Below are 20,990 nucleotides of genomic sequence, written 5' to 3' on the forward strand. Positions count from 1 at the left end.
TACTCATACTTTTGTTCTATATAACATATATATATATATATATATAGTGTAGTATGAAGTTTATCAGTTAAAATACTGTCAAAGTTATACCATTGTCAGAATCACACCTTTATCCTATATCCAGAAGTGTAAGAAGGTAACTTAAAATCTGACCTAGAAATGTGCTTTCTTTGGGTATTGTCAGCACTCTTGGTTTCAGTTTTAATTTGTATAATTAACAAATTCAGAGTTTGAACAGTGCCCTTCCTAGCCTGTTTCTCTTTGTACCCTAGACCTGTTTCCTCTATAGCCTGGACAAGAGTAACTTGATGCTGAGAACCTTGAGCCTACCCCAAAAGTAAAGGAATTACCTGTATCCATGGATTAAAATGTGAAAAACATGCTTGGATTTGCTTGGCCCTTACGTGTTCTTCTGACCCAGGCACTTTTCTGGGGTGGGTGGACAAGTTGGAATCATCTTATTTCTACCCACTCCTAGCCCCCAACTTTCCAACTTTGCAAACAATTTTAGGGAATGCCCCCCACCTCAAAATCAAATATGCTTTATTTAGTACTCTGAAGACAAAGTGAAGCTGCAATTTCTTTATGAAAATATTCTCCCAAATTTTTCATTCGCTTGTTTTGAGTGGGCTGTTCATCCTCTACTTTAAATGTACATTCTTTTATAGTAGTTCTCAAAGTCTATTCCAGGAAACCTGAAAAGGCAGTAAGAATTTTCAAATGGATGGTCAAATCAATGTTATTTTTATAGTAATTCTAAGAAGGTATTTGCTTTGTCACTCTGTCTTTCAAAAATGCACAGTGTTTTCCAGAGGCTGCATGATATTTGATATCACATAAGATCGAATGCAGAAGAAAAAAGGAGAATCCATTTGTCTATGATTGAGCCAGACATTAAAGGGAGATTTATAAAAATGTAGAACATGCCATCTTCCTTATTATTTTTTGTTTGATTTAATATTTTCCCATTGAACATGTTATTTATGTTAACATGTAATAGACTTATTATTTTAAGTATTGAAAAGTATTTTTAGAAGTTTCCATTTTAATTTCTAATGTAGTAAATATCCATAAACATAATCCATTAAATAAAAGCTGTTTAGCATTCTCCTCAATTTTAGGAGTCCATTTTGTTTTTATGATCTTACTTGAATATCTAAGTTTTCATCAATTCTTGTCACTATGGCTTTTGGAACTCCAACATTTCCAGCTCAGTGAAAGCCACAGAATCTTTTTACCTCAAGCCGTTCAGTGGATGTTTCCAATTAAAAATATCCCCCTTTTTTTTGCCCAGGGTCCTAAAGAAGTAAATGTGTTTAGATGTCTCTTTGCTATACAACAGAGAACTTACTAGTGGTCAGTACACACACTGGATTACAGGCAAGGGTAGGGAAAAATGCAAGAACTTTTATTTACATATTTAATGTCATTTGAAATAATCGTGATTTTATATTTCATTATGTATATAATATCAGTAATACAGCACATTTCTATACTTTAGAAATACATATATCTAATTAGAAGTATATGCTTTCTTCTTTAATAGAAATATGCTATCAACAAAAGTGATACTTATCCTACAGTGTTTGAGCCTATTTTGGGGAAAATTATAACTTGATACAGAGTGAAAAGAATAAATATTTCTTTTAGCAGATGTGATGGTTAATTTATGGTTCAATTTGGGCAACAGAGTGCCCAAATATTTGATCAAATATTAGTCTGAGTATTTCTGTGAAGATGTTTCTGTATGAGATTAATATTTGAATTAATAGATGGAATAAAGCAGGTTGCTTTCCCAAATGTGGGTGGGCCTCATGCAATCAGTTGAAGGCCTGAATAGAACAAAATAGTGACTGTCCCATAGTAAGAGAGAATTTCCCTTTCCCTACTACCTTTGAACTGGGACATTGGGCCTCAGGCCTTTGAACTTAGACTGGAAATACTCCATCAGCTCTTCTGGGCCTGCAACTTGCTGATTCTCCCTGCAGCTTTTCAGACTTGTCAGTCAGTCCCCAGAATTGTGTGAGCCAATTCCTTAGAATAAATTTACACACACACACACACACACACACACACACACACCCAATCTTATTGGTTCTATTTCTCTGGAGGACTCTGCTACAGGAGATTAAGCAAACTATAAAGGAAATATATTTTACCATAAATTGAGCAATGATTTCTATAACTTCTTCAGTCTGAGAACTCATTCATTCTGGTTACTGGGTGCCTTAAAAGGACAGAAGGGGGAAATAGGTTTCACTTAAAGCAAGAATAGGAGTGGCTGCAACTGTTTTTGAATTAGTACTGTCTGTGAGGCCCTGGGCAGTAAAGGTATTAATATCTCCCTTTTACAAATGCAGAAATCAAAGCTAAGAAAGAATACTTTGCCCAGGGTCCTAAAGAAGTAAATGAGGTAGCTAGAATTTAAACCAGCCTTTTGCTAACTCTGAAGCCTATCCGCTTACTAGTTGACTATCCATAAAACAATTCCCCACCTATAAAGCTTTCTTGTACTTGACTATTCATAAAACAACTTCCCACCTATGAAGATGTAGCTAGGAAAGATAATTTTCAAAGTGTTTTTAATTGTAGCCTTGCCTACCCTGGAGTTAAGTCACAACTAATTTATGGTAATTTGGGGAAATTTCATCAAGTTGATGTAGAATTATAGACTCCTCGGAATGAGAGAGAGAGAGAGAGAGAGAGAGAGAGAGAGAGAGAGAGAGGGAGGGCGGGAGGGAGAGAGAGAGAGAGAGAGAGAGAGAGAGAGAGAGAGAGAGAGAGAATGTGTATAAAGTGCTAAGTTTATTTTCAAAAAGGATAAAGGTATTTCCCACTGAGTAGGAAATGTTTGCATTCTTCATGTACTTGTGCATGAATTTCCAAATTGATGGCTGTTTGCTTCAAAATCAGGCAGGAAATCAATCCTGGAAGTTATTGTGTGTGTATGTAGCGCAATTCAGTAAAGTTGTAAAATATTTCTTTCATCCTCTTTATGCTGTTTAGTTTCCGTCTCATTCCTCATGGTAATAGTAAAATAGTCTATAATACTGTAAACACATACTGATCATTAAGATTCATTTTATATTTGTTTCAGAGTTCAGGAGGCACTTGCTTTTGCATCAGTAGATCTCTCCCTCTTTAAGAAAGAAAACCAGGTCATGCCTTATATTTTATGTATGTTTTACCTGTATTTCCCTTCAAAAATGTGTCATAGTATACTTAGTCCTTCTCTTTAAAGAAAACCATAATGTGGATCTCTTTAAGGAACATAAATAATGATATATATATATATAAAATGATATATATATTTCTATATACTATTTATATATATTCTATATATATCATTAATATATATAATATATATGAAAAAGGGCACACATTCTTTTTTGTTTTTTTTTGAGACGGAGTTTCGCTCTTGTTACCCAGGCTGGAGTGCAATGGCACGATCTTGGCTCACCGCAACCTCCACCTCCTGGGTTCAGGCAATTCTCCTGCCTCAGCCTCCTGAGTAGCTGGGATTACAGGCACGCGCCACCATGCCCAGCTAATTTTTTTTTTTTTTTTTGTATTTTTAGTAGAGACGGGGTTTCACCATGTTGACCAGGATGCTCTCAATCTCCTGACCTTGTGATCCACCCGCCTCGGCCTCCCAAAGTGCTGGGATTACAGGCTTGAGCCACCGCGCCCAGCCGGGCACATATTCTTTAGTGCCATGGTGAGAACTAGTGATCTTCCTCCAGATGCCAGAATAAATAGATGTTCCTAGCAAAAAGCAGGGGCCACATTTGGAATCTCCCCTATTCTGGGCTTCTAGATCTGATTACTCATGTAGAATCTTCCATATCACATATAGATGGCAGTGCTTAGGACTCATTACCCCAAAATATGGTACCTTAGCATTTGAGGAAACAGCTGAAACAGATCGTACAAACTAGAAAAAAATTCCCTCACCCCTTCCACTGAAGTAGGTCATAAGACCTTTATACCTGAAGGATCCTGTCTTATACCCAAAAGAAAGCAATATCACACATGGTTGCCAAGAAGAATTTGAAGAAACAGAATTTTTTAATTTCCTCCTGGTTTATTACTGATAGATCATACCCTTTTGTCTTCCAATCAGACTTCTGAACAGCTCTTCATTAAAAATACAGTTTTCCCTAGGTCTTCAATTATTCATTTCTGAATGATCTCACATTATGGAAAACTTACATTAAATTAATTGCATGTATTTCTCTTATTAATCTGTCTTTTATTGTAGGGGCTTTAGCCATGAACATTGCTATAAGAGAGAACTCTTGTCTTTCTTACGCTGTTACAGTTGGCCCTCCATATCCTTGGGTTCTATGCCTGCGGATTCAACCAAATACGGATCAATAATGTTTGGAAAAAAGAAAATACAAAAATAATAAATAATAAAAATTTAGGCCGGGCGCGGTGGCTCAAGCCTGTAATCCCAGCACTTTGGGAGGCCGAGGCGGGTGGATCACAAGGTCAAGAAATCGAGACCATCCTGGTCAACATGGTGAAACCCCATCTCTACTAAAGATACAAAAAATTAGCTGGGCATGGTGGCGCATGCCTGTAATCCCAGCTGCTTAGGAGGCTGAGGCAGGAGAATTGCCTGAACCCATGAGGCGGAGATTGCAGTGAGCCGAGATCTCGCCATTGCACTCCAGCCTGGGTAACAGGAGCGAAACTCCGTCTCAAAAAAAAAAAATTACAGTATAAAATCTATTTACATGGCATTTACATTGTATTAGGTGTTATAAGTAATCTAGAGATGGTTTAAAGTATATTGGAGGGTGTGCGGGAGTCACATGTTAATACCACACCATTTTATGTAAGGAATTCCAGCATCTGCAGGGTGTTTTGGAAAAAAAATCTGTGAGTATCAAGATCACTGCATACCATCTCTACTGTTGTCTTTTTACCATTTTCTATAAATCTACCGGGTTTTTAAATTAATTTTTGACATGAAGAAAGTTTAAACCCACATAAATAGAAGTAAAATTTTTCACAAATGGAAAATAATAAAATAAAAATTTTCCAAAAATGGAAAATTAACATAAAAATAAATTTGCAAATATGTACATATGCATAACATAAATATACATCAATTTAAACTAAAATGTTTACAAAACAAAAATAATACTGTCTACCACCAGAAGTGCAATGACCATATATTTAAAACTGTGATTTCTCCTATATCTAATCTCTATATTTCATGGTTGAAATTATAGTTTAGAGCTCTCGCCATGGTTTCCACTACATACAAATCACTTAACGGTAGTGGGCAAGTTTTCTGCCAAGAAGTGTCAGGTAGTGAACCTCTCAGGGCTCCAGACCATGTTCCCTTCACTCGCAAGTGCCATGATGTCGCCCACTGCATAGTTATCCAGTGTATATAGGATAAGTGATCATTGAAGAAAGCCAGGTCATGCTTTCCATTTTACAGTTTGTTTTAGACATGTTGCTTTTCAAAAATACTTCACTATGTAATTAGCCCTTCTGTCTTTTAAGCAAAGGAGTTGAGCACTCAAATGGCAATCACCAAGAATGAGTCTGACTACAGCATAGGAGCACCAGGGCAGTGCAGAACAAAAACTTAATTTGAGAAACCAGTCTTATCTGGGGAAAGTTACTTCTACTCACAGAACTTTGGTTATCACATCTATAAAATGAGATAATACATTCTGCCTTATTGAGTCATTTCTTTTTATTAAAAACACCCTTTACTTTGTACCAGGAAAAATTATAAGCACTTAATAAGCCCTTATGAGGGTAAAGGAACAAACAAACATTTCTTTCTACTTACACTCAACATGTCACACTTCTTTGACCAGATATGTGGGTGTTTTTCTGACATATCAATTTTTAGGTGTATAGTTATGATTCCATTTAATTCTGATACTATCTACCTGGAGTTAGAGTCAGATCCTACATAAGAACTTGGTCCCACATAAATGCCCCCTTCTTAAGATGCCAGTCCTAAATGCCCCACCCCCCCCCCGGAACTTCTGGCCAATTCGCTAAAATTAGAGGTTTCCATGAACCCTTTCTTGGGTTCAGTCATTTGCTAGAGTAGCTTAAGAACTCAGGAAAGTACTTTACATTTACTGGTTTATAGTAAAGGGTATTATAAACGATGTAGATGAATGGTCAGATTTTTAAAAAATGCATAGGGAAGGGTATGGGCAAAGGAGCACAGGGCTTCCATCGCCAAGCACCTCCACGTGTTGGGCAACATGGAAGCTCTCCAATGGCAGTCCTTTTAGGATTTTATGGAGACTGCATTACATAGGCATGATTAATTAAATCATTGGCCAGTGGTGGACGAGTCAACCTTCAGCCCCTCTTCCCTCCTTGGAGTTGGGAGTGAGATAAGAAGAACTCAATGTTTCCACCCTCTAATCACATGGTTTCTTACCTGGAAACTGGCTCCCATCCTGAGACTATTTAGGAGTCTTGGGATACCAGCATTAGCCTTCAAAAAGACAATCAACACTTTGGAGATTCCAGGGATTTTAGGAGCTATGTGTCAAGAAATGAAAAGCAAATATGTATTTCTTATTCTAAAGCACAATATCATAGAAGAAAAGAGGGTCAGTATCTTCGTTTTATAAAGGAGGCATTATAAAATACACAGAGAACGTAAGTAATTTGTGGAAGGTCATTCAGCTGGAAAGTGAAGAGCTGGGTTTTGAAAACCCAGATTCAATACTCTATGCTGTAATTCTTCTTAGAGTATATGAAATTATCCATGTGAAAATAGTTAGACTCTGGCATTCTATAACTGTTTTCTGTGATCTGCACTCTACATTGTTGGTTTTTGTTTTTTTGTTGTTGTTGTTTATTTGTTCTGTTTTGCTTTACAGAAATGTAGGTACTGTTTTCCCCTAAGTTAATACTGAGATAAGGGGCAAGCACCTATAGGAAATATCAAATTATAAATGTCCAATATATTTTTATATCATGTCACTTAATGTAACACATTAAACAGTTGTGGAATGTCAAAAATTGGCATAATAGATGACTTGGGAATGTAGAGTGACAGGTTGTCAGTTCAACTGTGCCAATCTTTTGTGATAATGGTGAACTCTGCAAAATTTCATTTTCTGGTTTTGCAGATTGCCAGCACATTGACATTTCCCATATGGTTTCCCAGTGGGAAGGATATAACTTTATTTGGCCAAATCTGATAATTTTCCTTAATGGAAATGTAAGAGGCTAAAAGCCTAAACTTGGATATGGGCTTTAATTTTTTGAAGATAATTACTTTTTTTCTTTATTCCTGGGATAGAGAGGCAGATGAGGTAGTTTTTCGGTCTACTGAATTATACAAGTAGGCACTTAATGAATCAAGCCATTCAGATACCAGTTGAGTAAGTGCTCAGAGTAAGTGTCTATGTTCAGGATAGGGTCCTGTACATCATGCGGTGTTTAACAGTTTTGCTGTCATCTGCCCATGAGATGACAGTAACAAATCCCATCTGCCCTGATTATGACAACCAAAAATGTCTTCAGACTTTGCCAACAAATCACCTTTAGTTGATATAACCATTGATTTAGAGCAATAGAATTTTTGGCTCTGTACGGTAAATGCACCTGATAGTAATAACTTAAGCATACCCTGAGACTAACTCTGTATGGCAGATGCACCTGAATATGTTCTCCAAGCTAAGGAACCTGGGAATGGTTAACAGGGAGACTCATTCCTTGTCAATGGGAAACATCTGAGCCTCCAGAGCTATCCATTGGAACACGGGCTTGAGGCCCCTTGTTTTGGGTTGATGATTGCCAGGTGGAGATTGTTTGGAAAATCGTGCTAAGTGAAAATGCTATATAAATGGCATGCCCCTTGCAAATGGTTGCCGTTTTTCTGCCCAGTCCTCTGCTAGTGGACTGTGGAGTTATCTTGTCTAGCCCACTGCCACTCAGCTGTATGGAAGGCAGTTCTCCTGTTTTCTTGTGTTAATGGTGAACTCTGCAAAATTTCATTTTGCAGCCCAACACCACTGGTCTTTCTCTGGGGTATGTAAGGCTCCAATAAAATCCTGTGTCCTGTTTGCTGGTGCTAGGTATCTTTTTCAGTCGCTTGAACCTGGTGCCATCCCCTTTGGAGTCGATAGGGTTTCAACGTGACAGGCTTTTTGTTGTAAATATTTATGAGATTAATGATATCTCTACACATATTTGAGAACTTTAGATTTGAGAATAGTAACTTATGCGCTACAATGCCAACTACAGCTCCAGTAATATTACAGTATGATGGTTTTTAATGTGTTCTCTGAATTAGCATTATCTTTTACAAATAAAGTCAAATCACATCACTGGCAGAATGTTTGAGATGTATTCTTGTCTCATTTTAAGGTTTATGTAAGTAATATCTCCAAATAATGGTGATATTAATATCTGACAGATAAAGAGTCTTTTATATTTACAGAATGCTTTCAACTCAGTTTTTTCTTTAATTTCCCCAGTAACTCTGAGAAGACTTTTAATTCACTCATTTGTTGATTAGAAACAGACTTAAGAAGAGTAATTTCTGTCTATTCTGAGTTAGGGAGATCAGAAAATACTACTTTTCTGAATAATACTAGGTGAGAAGAGTTTTCTTGCTGATTAAAATCCTCAAGTAATGCTCTTTTTCCTATCCTCGAGAGCAGTGTCAAAGGCTCATCCCTGTTTTATTCTCCCGTTCTCCAAATTCTAATCCATGTACTGCACTTTCCTATGTTGATGTAGCCGGTTGTTCGCCCGGGACATCCTGTAGACTCGAGCATCTGTCTCCGTCCTCTCCAATGAGCTGTCCTAATTATGTTACTCAGGACAACTTGTGAAGCTCAGAAGCTCAACTCTCTGGCCTTAAAACTGATGAGCAGCATAAGCCATTCCCATTGCTGTTCTCAGTCCCTCCCTGTCTTAAATAGAGGCATAGATCCCTAGACTCTTAAGTGTCTTCCAGACCTGTTTATCTTGTAGTCAAGTCTTCAGAAATTAGTCTTCCAGAATATAGCTCTTCAAGCCAGATTCTTCAAGGTGATGGTGCCTGTGTCCCCTTGATAGGAAACCTCCTACACTGTGTAGTACTGTCATCTCAAGGAGAACCACTGTTCATTTGCTTGAATTGTCAGCTTTATGGTTCAGTGAAATAAATACACATTTTCCCTACAGTAATGATTTTTTCTCAGTTTGTGAGAGCTGTAGGGACCCTTGTTATCAAGAGATAATCATATTCTAGTGGTGCTACTTAATGTGTCCAATGAAAGTCCCAAGGATGTGATTATCACTTAATAACTCTAAAGCCTGTTATGTATAATCTTGTATTTTGTTTCTTTTGACTGTGTGGTGTGGAACCCATTTGTGATCTCTGTGGTTGACATTATTCATTGTGAAATGATAAAGGAATCAAATGACCTTTTGTTTGCTTGTAGCTAGACAGCACAATTAGAAATGCATCCCAATTCCCATTGAAAAATGCATTTAAATGTAATCTCTTGCTTAGTATTAGTTTAATAACCCTAATGTTAATACTAAATAATATCAAGCAAAACTCATGGAAATTCTGAAAATAAACGTAGATAATTTAATATCTACATGACCTTTACCTCTCACAGAAAATTCAGGTTGGGTTTTAACTACCTGTGAAGGAAGTAGACACCCATGAGAAATACCTCCTGATTCTGTGATGGAAAATGCCATCAATAAGTTAAGCAAAATAGGAGAGCTGTAAGGAAAAGCCTATTAAATACAATGGCCTTTTTGAATATGGACAGTTGCGAAATAGTAACTCTTACCTCTCCTTTGATGCTATCCTTTGAGGTTCCAATAATGTTAATAACAGGTATCATTAATTGAACACCTGCTATAGACTGGATTATTTTTGTATCATCTTATCTTTTATTATTGTTTATTTTTTGAGACAGAGTCTCATTCTGTTGCCCAGGATGGAGTGCAGTGGCACTATCTCAGCTTACTGCAACCTCCACCTCCCAGGTTCAAGCAATTCTCCTGCCTCCACCTCTCAAGTAGCTGGGATTACAGGTGTGCACCACCACGTCTAGCTATTTTTTGTAGTTTTATTAGAGATGGGGTTTCACCAGGTTGGCCAGGCTGGTCTTGAACTTCTGACCTCAAGTGATCTGCCTCCCTTGGCCTCCCAAAGTGTTCGGATTGCAGGTGTGAGCCAAGGCACCCGGCCCATTTTATCTTTAGAAGAACCTTTTGGGGTAGATAATTTGGGTCCTGTTTTACAGATGATAAAAACAGACTATAAGAAGTTATATAACCTAAGTTCATGCAGCATATAAGTGGTAAAGCTTCTACTCAAATATGACTTTAGAACCTGTATTTTATCCACTGATAGTTTAAAGGCATAGTGTGCAGAGTGACTAAGAACAATTATAGGAGACTTGTAATCAATGGTAACTATATACACATTTATTGTTAGGCAAATCCAGGCCTGACTCTAATGGACAAAGAAGAGACCACTCTTTCATCCCTCCTAATATTGCATGCTATGTCTGTGAGAAATGAAAGCTTTAGAGATGCTGCATCTGAGTTTTGAACACGTTGATTAGAATTATCTTCATACTGTTAGCTGTCATTTGGGAAGAGTTGTTTTGCTGTGAATATGTAACTGACACACCTTTTGTTTTTGAGGCATTCAGAAAGGGTCTAGATCAGGACAGTTTGTTCGCTAGGGTAAAATCATCCTTTCTGACATAGGCCTTGCCAGCTGCTGCATCTCCCTATTTGCTGTTAGCTAAGAAGCTCTGCGGTCATTCATGGATTTCTGATTCCTTTGCTGTAAAATTGCAAGTGCATTTATGTTGACAACAGCTGATTTCTTCAAAGATTGAACCCAATTTTTCTGGGCAGAGGGAGATTTGTCTATTTATTCACTTGGTCATGTATTCCTGCCAATTCTCACATGTGATTTTTTTGTGTGTGTGGTTTATAATAAAAAACAAAATTTAGGATACCAGATACAAGTTATGAATGTGAACATGGAAAGTTTAGTGAATTTTCCATGATTTAAAAAATAATTATAATGATAGCTAACATTTATTTTCTGCATATAATGAACTGGACACTCTTCTCATGGATTACCTCAGTCTCCCCTCACAACAACAGCTAAAGGTGGGAATACAATTATTAGGCTCATTTTATGCAAAACGAAGCTGAGCTTAAAAAAGGTGGGCAAAAAGGCCTTTACTAGTGTTCACCTCCTGGGAAAGACTATTAGCCTATCAAGTGCAATAGATAAAGTTTCTTTGCCATGTAAAGCAGTGCAAAAGTGGCCAAAAAAATCCTGTAGGATTTTTTTTTTTCAACTTTCTTTCAAGGTATGAAATTGCCTAGCTGTCTACTTGATTCATCTCTGTTCATGCTGGCTAATCTGAAATGGGAAGTTTTAACTATATCTACTTTTTCCCCTAACAAGAATGCGGCTACTCCACATTTTTCCAATGAGGTATGAATAAATTCCTGCTTATAAAATCAGCAACTTCTCAACATCAGCTGAGGCATCATTATATATTTCCTTTTAAGATCCATTATGAAAATCCACTATGGAAGTGGAACTTATTTTGGCAAAACCCTTAGTTTATAATAACTTAGACTGTAAGTTGGATGCATTTACTCATTGAGCATACATTTAAGGAGCACCTGTTTTAGACCAAGTTATAGTAGGCTTTACATCTTCAAACTGAAAAATAAGACAACACTGGTACATACTTTTCCAGAGTAAAAGGTATGTGTGTGTGTTGGGGTGAGTGGAACAGTGATAAACATTTTGTGATGAGTGTTATGCTAAAAACATGTACTGAAGGTAACTGGAGCACAAGATCCATTATGGTTCTGAAAGGTTATGGTTTTGTTAAAAGGATTATTTCAAAAATAATCTCTTATTATTTTACATATATTTTGATGATGTTTGTTGTTTGTTTGGGTCGGGGATGTGGCAGAGTAGAAGTTTGACAGCACACCCCATGAGGTCAGAAACCTTGGTCTGTTTCTTTTCTCCCAGTAAATACTTTCTGAATTAAAAAAAAATTACTGTCAATATAAAAGCTATTTGTCTATGATAGTAAAAGGACTGTTGATGATTCATATTTATGAGCCAGGAATTTTTATATATTGAAGTGTCCTTACAAATGTGTAGGTTGTTAGCATAGCAGGGTGGCTTTTAACTTATTTCTATTAATTGCTCACATATTTGTCTCCCTCATTTCTACAGGTACAAAGCTGGGACTTTGTATTATTCACAGAAAACTTAGCTTATGTGGGCTTATAATTTCTTAACCAGTAGCCATTCAGTTGTGATATTCAGAAACTTAAACTAACTCACATAATAAGGGTTGTTGAAACTATATTCCAGGCAAAATGATAGCCATCTAAGCACGACTAACTAGGTAAAACCTAACCTCCTGGGGACTTGACAGAAAGTCAGGAAATGTGGCTGCCCCTCTACCTTTTACCCTCTTTTCAATTCTTCATTTCTCATGTGGATCAGGAGTAAGGGTGTATGTAATCTTAACTCTAGTTTTCTCTTAAAGTCTTATTTTTCTGTTTCTCTCAAGACTGGTTTCTTTAACAATAATTCCAACTTTACATGTATCAAACTCTCAAGTGTTGCGATTCAAAATCTCTAAGAGAGAATCTTGTTGACTTAATATGGGTCAAATATTAATTGATAGGCTACAGCTATTGAACTATTAGGTTGAATCACATAGAACATAGGGCTAGTCTTTTCAGGAGCAACAGGTGGGATGCATTCTTTACGAAGGAGATACTGTTTCAGAGGCCTTCTTGGGGTCATTCCCATATACTCTCCTTACTTTTCTAATCTTTCCATCCTGTTTTCTATTCTCTTTGGCATTGCTCTGCTTCATGGTAGCTAACTAACCTGATAAATACATTCATGATATGTTAGCTCACTCCACAGGTAAGTTCTTTTGGCCAGGATTCCCTCTGGAGGCAATTACAAAAATCAAAGGGGTGAATTTAATGTTTTCTATAATGAGCAACTATTTGGGAACCTGTGTTTTCTTCAGGCGCTGATACTGCTTTTTGTGTGTAGAGTCACCATTCTTGAGACTATCCGTAATGTATGAGAGTCTCTTGCCAGTGTTACTACTACTAGTGGATATTGTATCTAGTGGCTAGACTGAATACCTAGCCTGCATTATGTAACTTAATTATCAATTTGAGGATTGAAATAATTCTTTGAGGATGAATACTGTTATTATCCCCACTTTAGAAATAGAATTGAAGATTATATCATTTAAAGAATTGCGCAAGACCACATGATTAGAAAATAGTTGAACCAATATCACATCTGAAGAAATTTGATATTTGAGCTTATGCTCTCAAATAAGAGGAACATAATTATTTTAATGAATAAAATTATAACTTCAGTTTGCATTTCCAATATTATTCCACTGGATAGGGTAAATTTAATCTCTACCTTTCTGTGAAGAGGAAAAATAATATGAAAAATTTTTAGTAATACTTTAAAAAAAAGCAAAAACTTTGACCAATGTCTATAGTATTATTACCATTTTAATTGTTGTTGATAGGTAGACTGGAGTTGGAAATGGTGCCAATGGCTGTAAATAGAGCTTTAGTTTCACATCAGTTGCTGTCCTTAATGGAAGAAAGATAGGTGTTTAGATACATACTAAACTTCTATAGCCAGCTCATGTTTATACAGCTGGTATCTGACCATATTAAAATCAAACAGATAATGATGTATTTGTGATTCAGAGTTAATGTGAATATGTGTAATTTTTCATAATCCATGGGAAACATTTTCTTAGATGTGTCATCATTTATGGAATTTTATTTATGTTTTGGGGGTATATGAGAAAGGTCAGGGATAATTTTATATTTTAAAATATATGAACAATATGAAGAATACCTGTTTAGTCTTTACCTTCTGGTTGTTATTGGTATTATCCTGAGAGTGAAGGTAGTTAGGTATTTAATATAGAGATGAATTATTTTGCAATTCAACCAGAGAAGGCATCTACTTAAGAAAAGAAGATGTATTTATGGCTAATCAAGAAAATATAACAGTTTTAATACAACCATTTATGTTATATTTAAGAATAAGCCAGAGTAGAATTGTATGATTAAAGATATTTCTGATTAGCTAGTCTATATTATATATCAACATAAAATTATATTTTCAGTTATTAAAATTGCAAGATAGTTATTTTACACAGAAGTGATCTACCGGGGAAACTTAGTTAGAGGATACCCATATGAATAAACATGAAAGTATAAATATATATACCTTCATTCTAGATAAAATTAAGTGTGTGTGTATATATATATATATATATATATATATATATACCTAGGGAAAATAAAGTTGATTCTTCAGGGAAATATATTCTGAAGCAAAAATTATTTGATAATTTAAGTTGGTAGCTTTAAGAGAATATACAATTTATGTGAAGAGTGTTTGTTTTTGTTTGTATTTATGTATTTGTTTGTTTGTCTTTATGTATTCACATACCTAACAAAAATGATGTCTGTTTACTGCTCTGTTTTTATTTTAAATTGCTTTTAATGTACCCTTTTAAGAAATTGTCTCTTTTATTGAATCTGAATGCCATAAAATATCATAGGCTCCTAGAGCCATCATACTAACAAGGGAAAGAGTGGTGATGGTGGTGACCTTGTCAAAAGTCATTCAGCTCATGTGAGGCAAGGCAGAGAATGGATCCTGGATCCTAATCTACACAATTCTGTTAAGCTGGAAATCCATACCAAATGTACTTAATTTTCAATTTCTTCTAATCCAATCTAATTTAATTTTAGAAGGGGAAGACAAAATTAAGGAACAGCTACATATAAACATATCTATACTCGAAAAAATGTATTTATTTGTGTATTTTTCTCTTTTTATTCTAGGAATCATTAACATAGCATTAACTCCACAGCATGTGGCTTCAAGAGCTACCCTAAAAGGTAAGCTTCCCACGAGGGAAGATTTTTCTTACGTGTAGTTCACCTTGATTAGCATCCTCAGTTTCTATGGAAACTCTGAAAACCTTCCCTTACAGACTGATGGCATGAGATTGTTTTTGATGTTTTTAATGAATGTTGAAATTAAAGAAGATAGTGAAGTTACATAAATTAAAGCCTGAAACTCAGAAATAGAGACTATTTCCATTTCTCTCTGGAGAAGATACTCAAGGTAGGTTTCCTGTAGTTCAGATTAATTTGATAATTCAAAAATTTTAGAATTTGTAATTACAGAAACTGTATTGGGAAAAAAGTAAAGGTCGTTGTACTCTTGCCAAATGGTTTTATAGGAGAGGATGTTTTAGCAGTCAAACCAACATGAATATTAAATTAATGAAGTCCTATAAATATTCAGGTCTTAAAGTTGAAGCTTTTGAAGGGATAAAACCTGAGAAATGTAACTCACAGTCTACAATGTATGTGATTTTTTTTTTCCTTAATAAAATGTAGAGAGAGATCTAAAGCAGTAAAATAGTTATGTTTTACTTTCCTGATGCTGATCTAATAACGTAACTGAGTGGCTTAAAACAATGGAAATTCATTCTGTCACAGTTGTGGAATCTACAAATTTGAAATGAAACTGTTAACAGGAACAGGCTCTCTTTGAAGTAACTCAAGGAGGAATCTTTCTATGCTTCTAGCTTCTGGTGGTTGCTGGCAATTTTTGTTGTTCTTTGGGTTTTAGTTGCATCACTCAAATCTCTACCTCTGTCTTCATGAGCCCATCTCCCCTGTGTGTGTCCAAATATCCCTCTTCTTAGGAAGAAAATGGTCATTGGATTAGGGCCCATGCTAATCCAATATGACCACATTTTAACCTGATTTTTATCTGTAAAGATCCTTTTTAAAAATAAAGTCACATTCACAGATTTTGGAGATCAGAGTTTCAACATATTTGGGGGCATCTAATTCACTTGTAACAGCATCTATTCCTTAAAAGGGAGTCTAGTGACATTAAAGGTAATTATTGTTAATAAGGTATTTATTAGAAAAAAATCATAACATGAGGTAAAGGAAGGTCTCATTGCATTGGTATACATAAAATGCAGTTTCTTTTAATAATATAATAATTATGTCTTGATAGCCAACTTTTCTCCCAAGCAAGGTAAAAATTAAATATTCAGTTATTCAGTAGACAGTTTGATAACATTGGGTAAAATAGTGTATGATTCTGATTCTAAGATTTTTAACACCCTCAATTAAATAAAATAGTAAGCTTGACAACAGTGAGACCATGTTTCTATGAAAAATAGAAAAATTTAGCCATATATGGTGGTACATGCCTGTAGTCTCACTGCTGGGGAGGCTGAATGAAGTGAGAGGATCTCTTGGGCCTAGGTGGTCAAGGCTGCAGTGAGCTGTTATTGCACCACTGCACTGTAGCCTGGGTGACGGAGCAAGACTTTCAAGATTTTGTCATAAATATATATGTATATATACACATATATATACAAACATATATGTGTATATACATATACATGTATATATGTATATGTATGTTTTTAGCCACTGAGTTTTATATATATGTATATATAAATATAAATATATATATATATATACACACACACACACACACACACATACACACACACATATTCAGAAATTTATTTCACTTGATTCCTTAGGTCTTTTTCATGACCTAAGCTTGAGTAAGGCATTTTTTAATCAGTTAGCTATTGTTCTATAACAAACCACCCCAAAACTCAATGGCTAAAAACAGTAATTGTTTATTATTTCCTATGAGTCTATGGGATCAGCTGCTTGGGTCTCCTTATCTGGAACAGACTCTGCAGTATTGACTGTGTATGTTTCTGGGTCTCAGCACAGCTCACAGGTCAGTGCAAGCTGCTCCATGAGGTCCCTCTCCTCCAGCAGGAATAGGCCTTCTCAAGGTGGCAGTGTTATTTGAAGATATTCTGAGTGTCCTCTAGCTTGCCATTAACTTCTTTTCTGTTTTCACTTCCTTCATCTACGTACAATCCATCCCACACAACGAAGTAGGAGTGATCTTCCTAAATCACTTACTAAGTCTAATTGGATTCCCACAACCACCAGTATATGTTTTACTGTTTCCTGTTTTCCTTGGGTTAATTCTCAACCTTTAAACTTGGCTTTAAAAAGTCTGTGTTATTTGGCCCTTGCTTAACCTTGCTACTTTTGTTTCTTTCCCCTACCTCACTTTCTCAAATAAATTCTGCCAACCTGAAATTCTTTAAATTGTTTAGATGTGCTGTATTTTCCATGCTTTTACTTATTGCTCCTTCTTCTTGGAATATTCCCTTTCTTTCCATATTTGACCAACTCTTCTTATTCCAGTTGAAATTTCATTTCTTTTAGGAAGACTTCCCTGGTTTCTTTTATTCTATCCATTCATATATCTTTGTGTAGCTGAAGACACTGAACTCAAATGCCTATTAGGTTTGGATTTCCCTCTTGTGCCAACATCAGTGTCAACACTATGATAATCACACTGTCCTATAATTGCTAGCTTAATTATCTTAGCCTCCCACTGTGGACATTTGAAGCCAGAGATTGCACCTTCTTGTTCTTCATGGTATTCTAAGAATCTGACAGTTCAAGAACCTAGCAGTACATACACAAAGGATGTCTTCCATAAATATCCATGGAAAGAATGATAGATTAAATGACATCTTCCCTATTCTAATCCTTCTGTCTTAAAATTTAAGTTGTTGAACCTTTCCAGAAATTAGTCTGAAAGGCAGGAAGTAGGTTCCCTATTCTAATTCTTCTGTTTTAAAATTTAAGTTGTTGAATCTTTCCAGAAATTGACTGAAAGGCAGGAGGTAGGTTCCCTCACATTTTGATGATAGCCCTTAGGCTCTACACAAAGACGTCCCAGGGACCCTCTGGTGGTGGCCTTTCTTTCTCTACCACAGATTATAGAAGTTGCAGTCTGTGAGATGAAATATCCCCAGAACAGTTACTTTGGTTTACATATTTGCTCTTTTTAATACAGTAATTTCAAAAAGAAAAATAAAGTTTAACTTGTTGCCAGCACTTAAAAAGAGATTTTAAATAAAATAATTTTTTAAAATTCTCTTAAAGGAAATCATAATAACTTTCTATCTTGGATGTGCATTTCCAGAGAACAAAGAGGGCTTAACTGAACAGAAGCAGCCTTCCCATGCCCTCTCCAGTTCATCACACCATGCTATTTGCTATTTATCTAGCCCCAGTAGGCACTTGAGTTCAATATCCTTAGCTATCCAAAGATACATGGATTGATATAACGTGGAGGCTTAGCTTTGCTTCTAAATGTCTGAACAAAGAACTTTCAGTGGTTGAATGGGTTTGTGGTTCTTGTTATATATCCATCAACTAAGTGAAAATAATTTCGGCTTTATTTTCAAAGCTCTGTACTTGAATTCCTGCAACTAATATTTGAACAGATAACCTATGTGAAAATAATTTTGGCTTTATTTTCAAAGCTCTGTACTTGAATTCCTCAATCTAATATATTAACAGATAACCTAACCTGTTTGACCCTGTTTTTGTTTTCTTCCTTTTACCCATCTGTAAAGTGGAGACTGATATTTTTTATAGGCTTGGGTTGTGTCAGTTCATTAATACCAGAAAATTTAGTCTAACCTACACACATACGGAAAACAGAAGAAGATAGGTACATTCTCCTTGTTCTGGGTTGGTATAAATAATTTTCCTTTTTGGTTAGGCTACATTATTAGCAACTAAAATATACTAGGAAAATGAAGTACTGATACATGCAACAACTAGGATAAACCTTGAAAATATTATATATAAAAGAAGTCTGACACAAAAGGTCATATATTATATGATTCCATGTAGATATGGTTTGGCTGTGTACCTACCCAAATCTCATCTTGTAGTTCCCATAATCCCCAGCTGTCATGGGAGGGTCCTGGTGGGAGGTAAATGAATTGTGGAGGCACTGTTCTCGTGATAGTGAGTTCTCATGAGATCTGATGGTTTTATAAGGGTCTTTCTCCCCAATTCACTCTAATTATTCTTCATGGTGCCATGCAAAGAAGGACATGTTTGCTTCCCCCCAACCATGATTTTAAGTTTCCTGAGGTCTCCCCAGCCATGCTGAAGTGTGAGTCAGTTAAACCTCTTTCCTTTATAAATTACCCAGTCTCAGGTATTTCTTTTTTAGTAACAGGAGAATGGACTAATACACATGTATAAGAAATACCCAGAATAAGCAAAACTATAGAGATGGAAAGTGTATTAGTAGGTTTCCAGAAACTAAGGGGAGATGCACATGGGGAGTGACTGATGGCTAATGGTCAAAGGATTTCTTTTTGGAGGTGATGAAAATGTTTTGGAATTAGAGAGTAGTGATGGATGTAAAACCTTGTGAATATACTAAAAACCACTGAATTGTGCAGTAAATGGTGAATTTTATAATATGTGAATTAAATCTCAGTAAAGCAATAGATAAGGAAATAAGTTTTAGGACGACAAAATTTCATCTTCAGCTGAGGCAGGAGAATGGGGTCTGGAGGCAGGGTAAACCTAAGGCCAATTTGCACTGACTTCCTAGAACTGAATCAAAAGGAAAACCCCCATCTCCCCACACCCAATTAAAAAAAGGATCAGAGGCTAATCCCCTTGAACTGCATTGCCAATGAAAAATGAAAAGTACCTGATTGGTCCCCTCCCACAACCAATCACACTGGTCTTGGGTCAAGTCTCCATGTGCAACTTTGTAATTTCACTTCAGCCTCTAATTGGCCCCCTTCTACAACCCTTCAGACATTTGCATAGGGAGTAACTTTCTAACTTCACTTCAGCCTGTGATTGGTCACTCTTTGCAACCAGTAAGACTAGTCATTGTGTAGCTCCTTCATTTTCATAGAGTGTAACCAAGTAACCAGTGGGAAACCTCTAGAGGGTACTGAAACCCCAGAAAATTCCATAACTAGTGTTCTTGAGTCACTTGATCAAGATTGCTACTATTATGTGGAGTATACGTTTATTTCAATAAATCTGTACTTTCATTGCTTCATTCTTTTGTTGTTTTGTTTGTGTGTTTTGTTCAATTCTTTATTCAAAATGCCAACAACCTGGACAATTCATAATCAAGATCCTCCACGGGTAATACGGCTATGTGACTGTCTCAGTCTTTTTTGCATTGCTATAAAGGAATACCTGAGGCTGGGTTATTTATAAGGAAAAGGTTTATTTGGCTCTGGTTTTGTAGGCTGTACAAGAAGCATGACACCAGCATCTGTTTATGGTGGCAACCTCAGGAAGGTTCCAGTTATGACAGAAGGCAAAGGGGGAGCAGTTGTGCCACTCTGTCAGAGAGGGAGCAAAAGAGAGAAGGGAGGCGCCAATCTCTTTTAAACAAAAAGCTTTTGCTTTAACTAATACAGCAGGAATTTACTCATTACCTATGGAAAGTCACCAAGTCATTCATGAACGATCTTCCCCCATGGCCCAAACATCTCCACTAGGCCTCACCTCCAATACTGGGGGTCAAATTTCACCGTGACATTTGGAGTGGACAAACATCCAAACTATATGAGTGATGTAACAAAATAAGCATTGTCATTCAAATCCATGCACACTGCCCTCCTGAGAGTCCTGTCCGACCTGACTGCCAAGGCCAAAGGCCAGGTCAAATTTTTTTTTGAGACGGGTATAGTTCTGTCCCCCAGGCTGGAGTGCAGTGGTGCGATCTCAGCTCACTGCAACTTCTGCCTGCCAGGTTCAAGTGATTATCCTGCCTCTGCTTCCCGAGTAGCTGGAATTACGGGCACCTGCCATCATGTCCAGCTAATTTTTATTAGAGACAGGGTTTTACTGTGTTTTTATTAGAGACAGGGTTTTACTTTGTTAGCTAGGCTGGTCTCGAACTCCTGACCTCATGATCACCTGCCTCGGCTTCCCGAAGTACTGGGATTACAGGCTTAAGCCACTGTTCTCAGCCCATGTCAAATTTT

At 36.4% G+C, this 20,990-nt stretch overlaps 1 protein-coding gene across 9 annotated transcripts in view; it reads left to right on the forward strand.

The window, feature by feature from the left end:
- The window catches only part of CNTN4 (contactin 4), a 994,033-nt gene that overhangs the window by 230,806 nt on the left and 742,237 nt on the right, over positions 1 to 20,990 (forward strand). For all 9 annotated transcript variants that reach the window (XM_078351515.1, XM_078351513.1, XM_078351514.1 and 6 more), the window contains one exon: positions 14,929 to 14,985. In XM_078351515.1, the coding sequence (XP_078207641.1) occupies positions 14,929 to 14,985 (57 nt within the window). The remainder of the gene's footprint in view (positions 1 to 14,928; positions 14,986 to 20,990) is intronic.

This window comes from Callithrix jacchus, chromosome 15 (assembly GCF_049354715.1).
Source record: "Callithrix jacchus isolate 240 chromosome 15, calJac240_pri, whole genome shotgun sequence".
Classification (NCBI taxonomy): domain Eukaryota; kingdom Metazoa; phylum Chordata; class Mammalia; order Primates; family Cebidae; genus Callithrix; species Callithrix jacchus.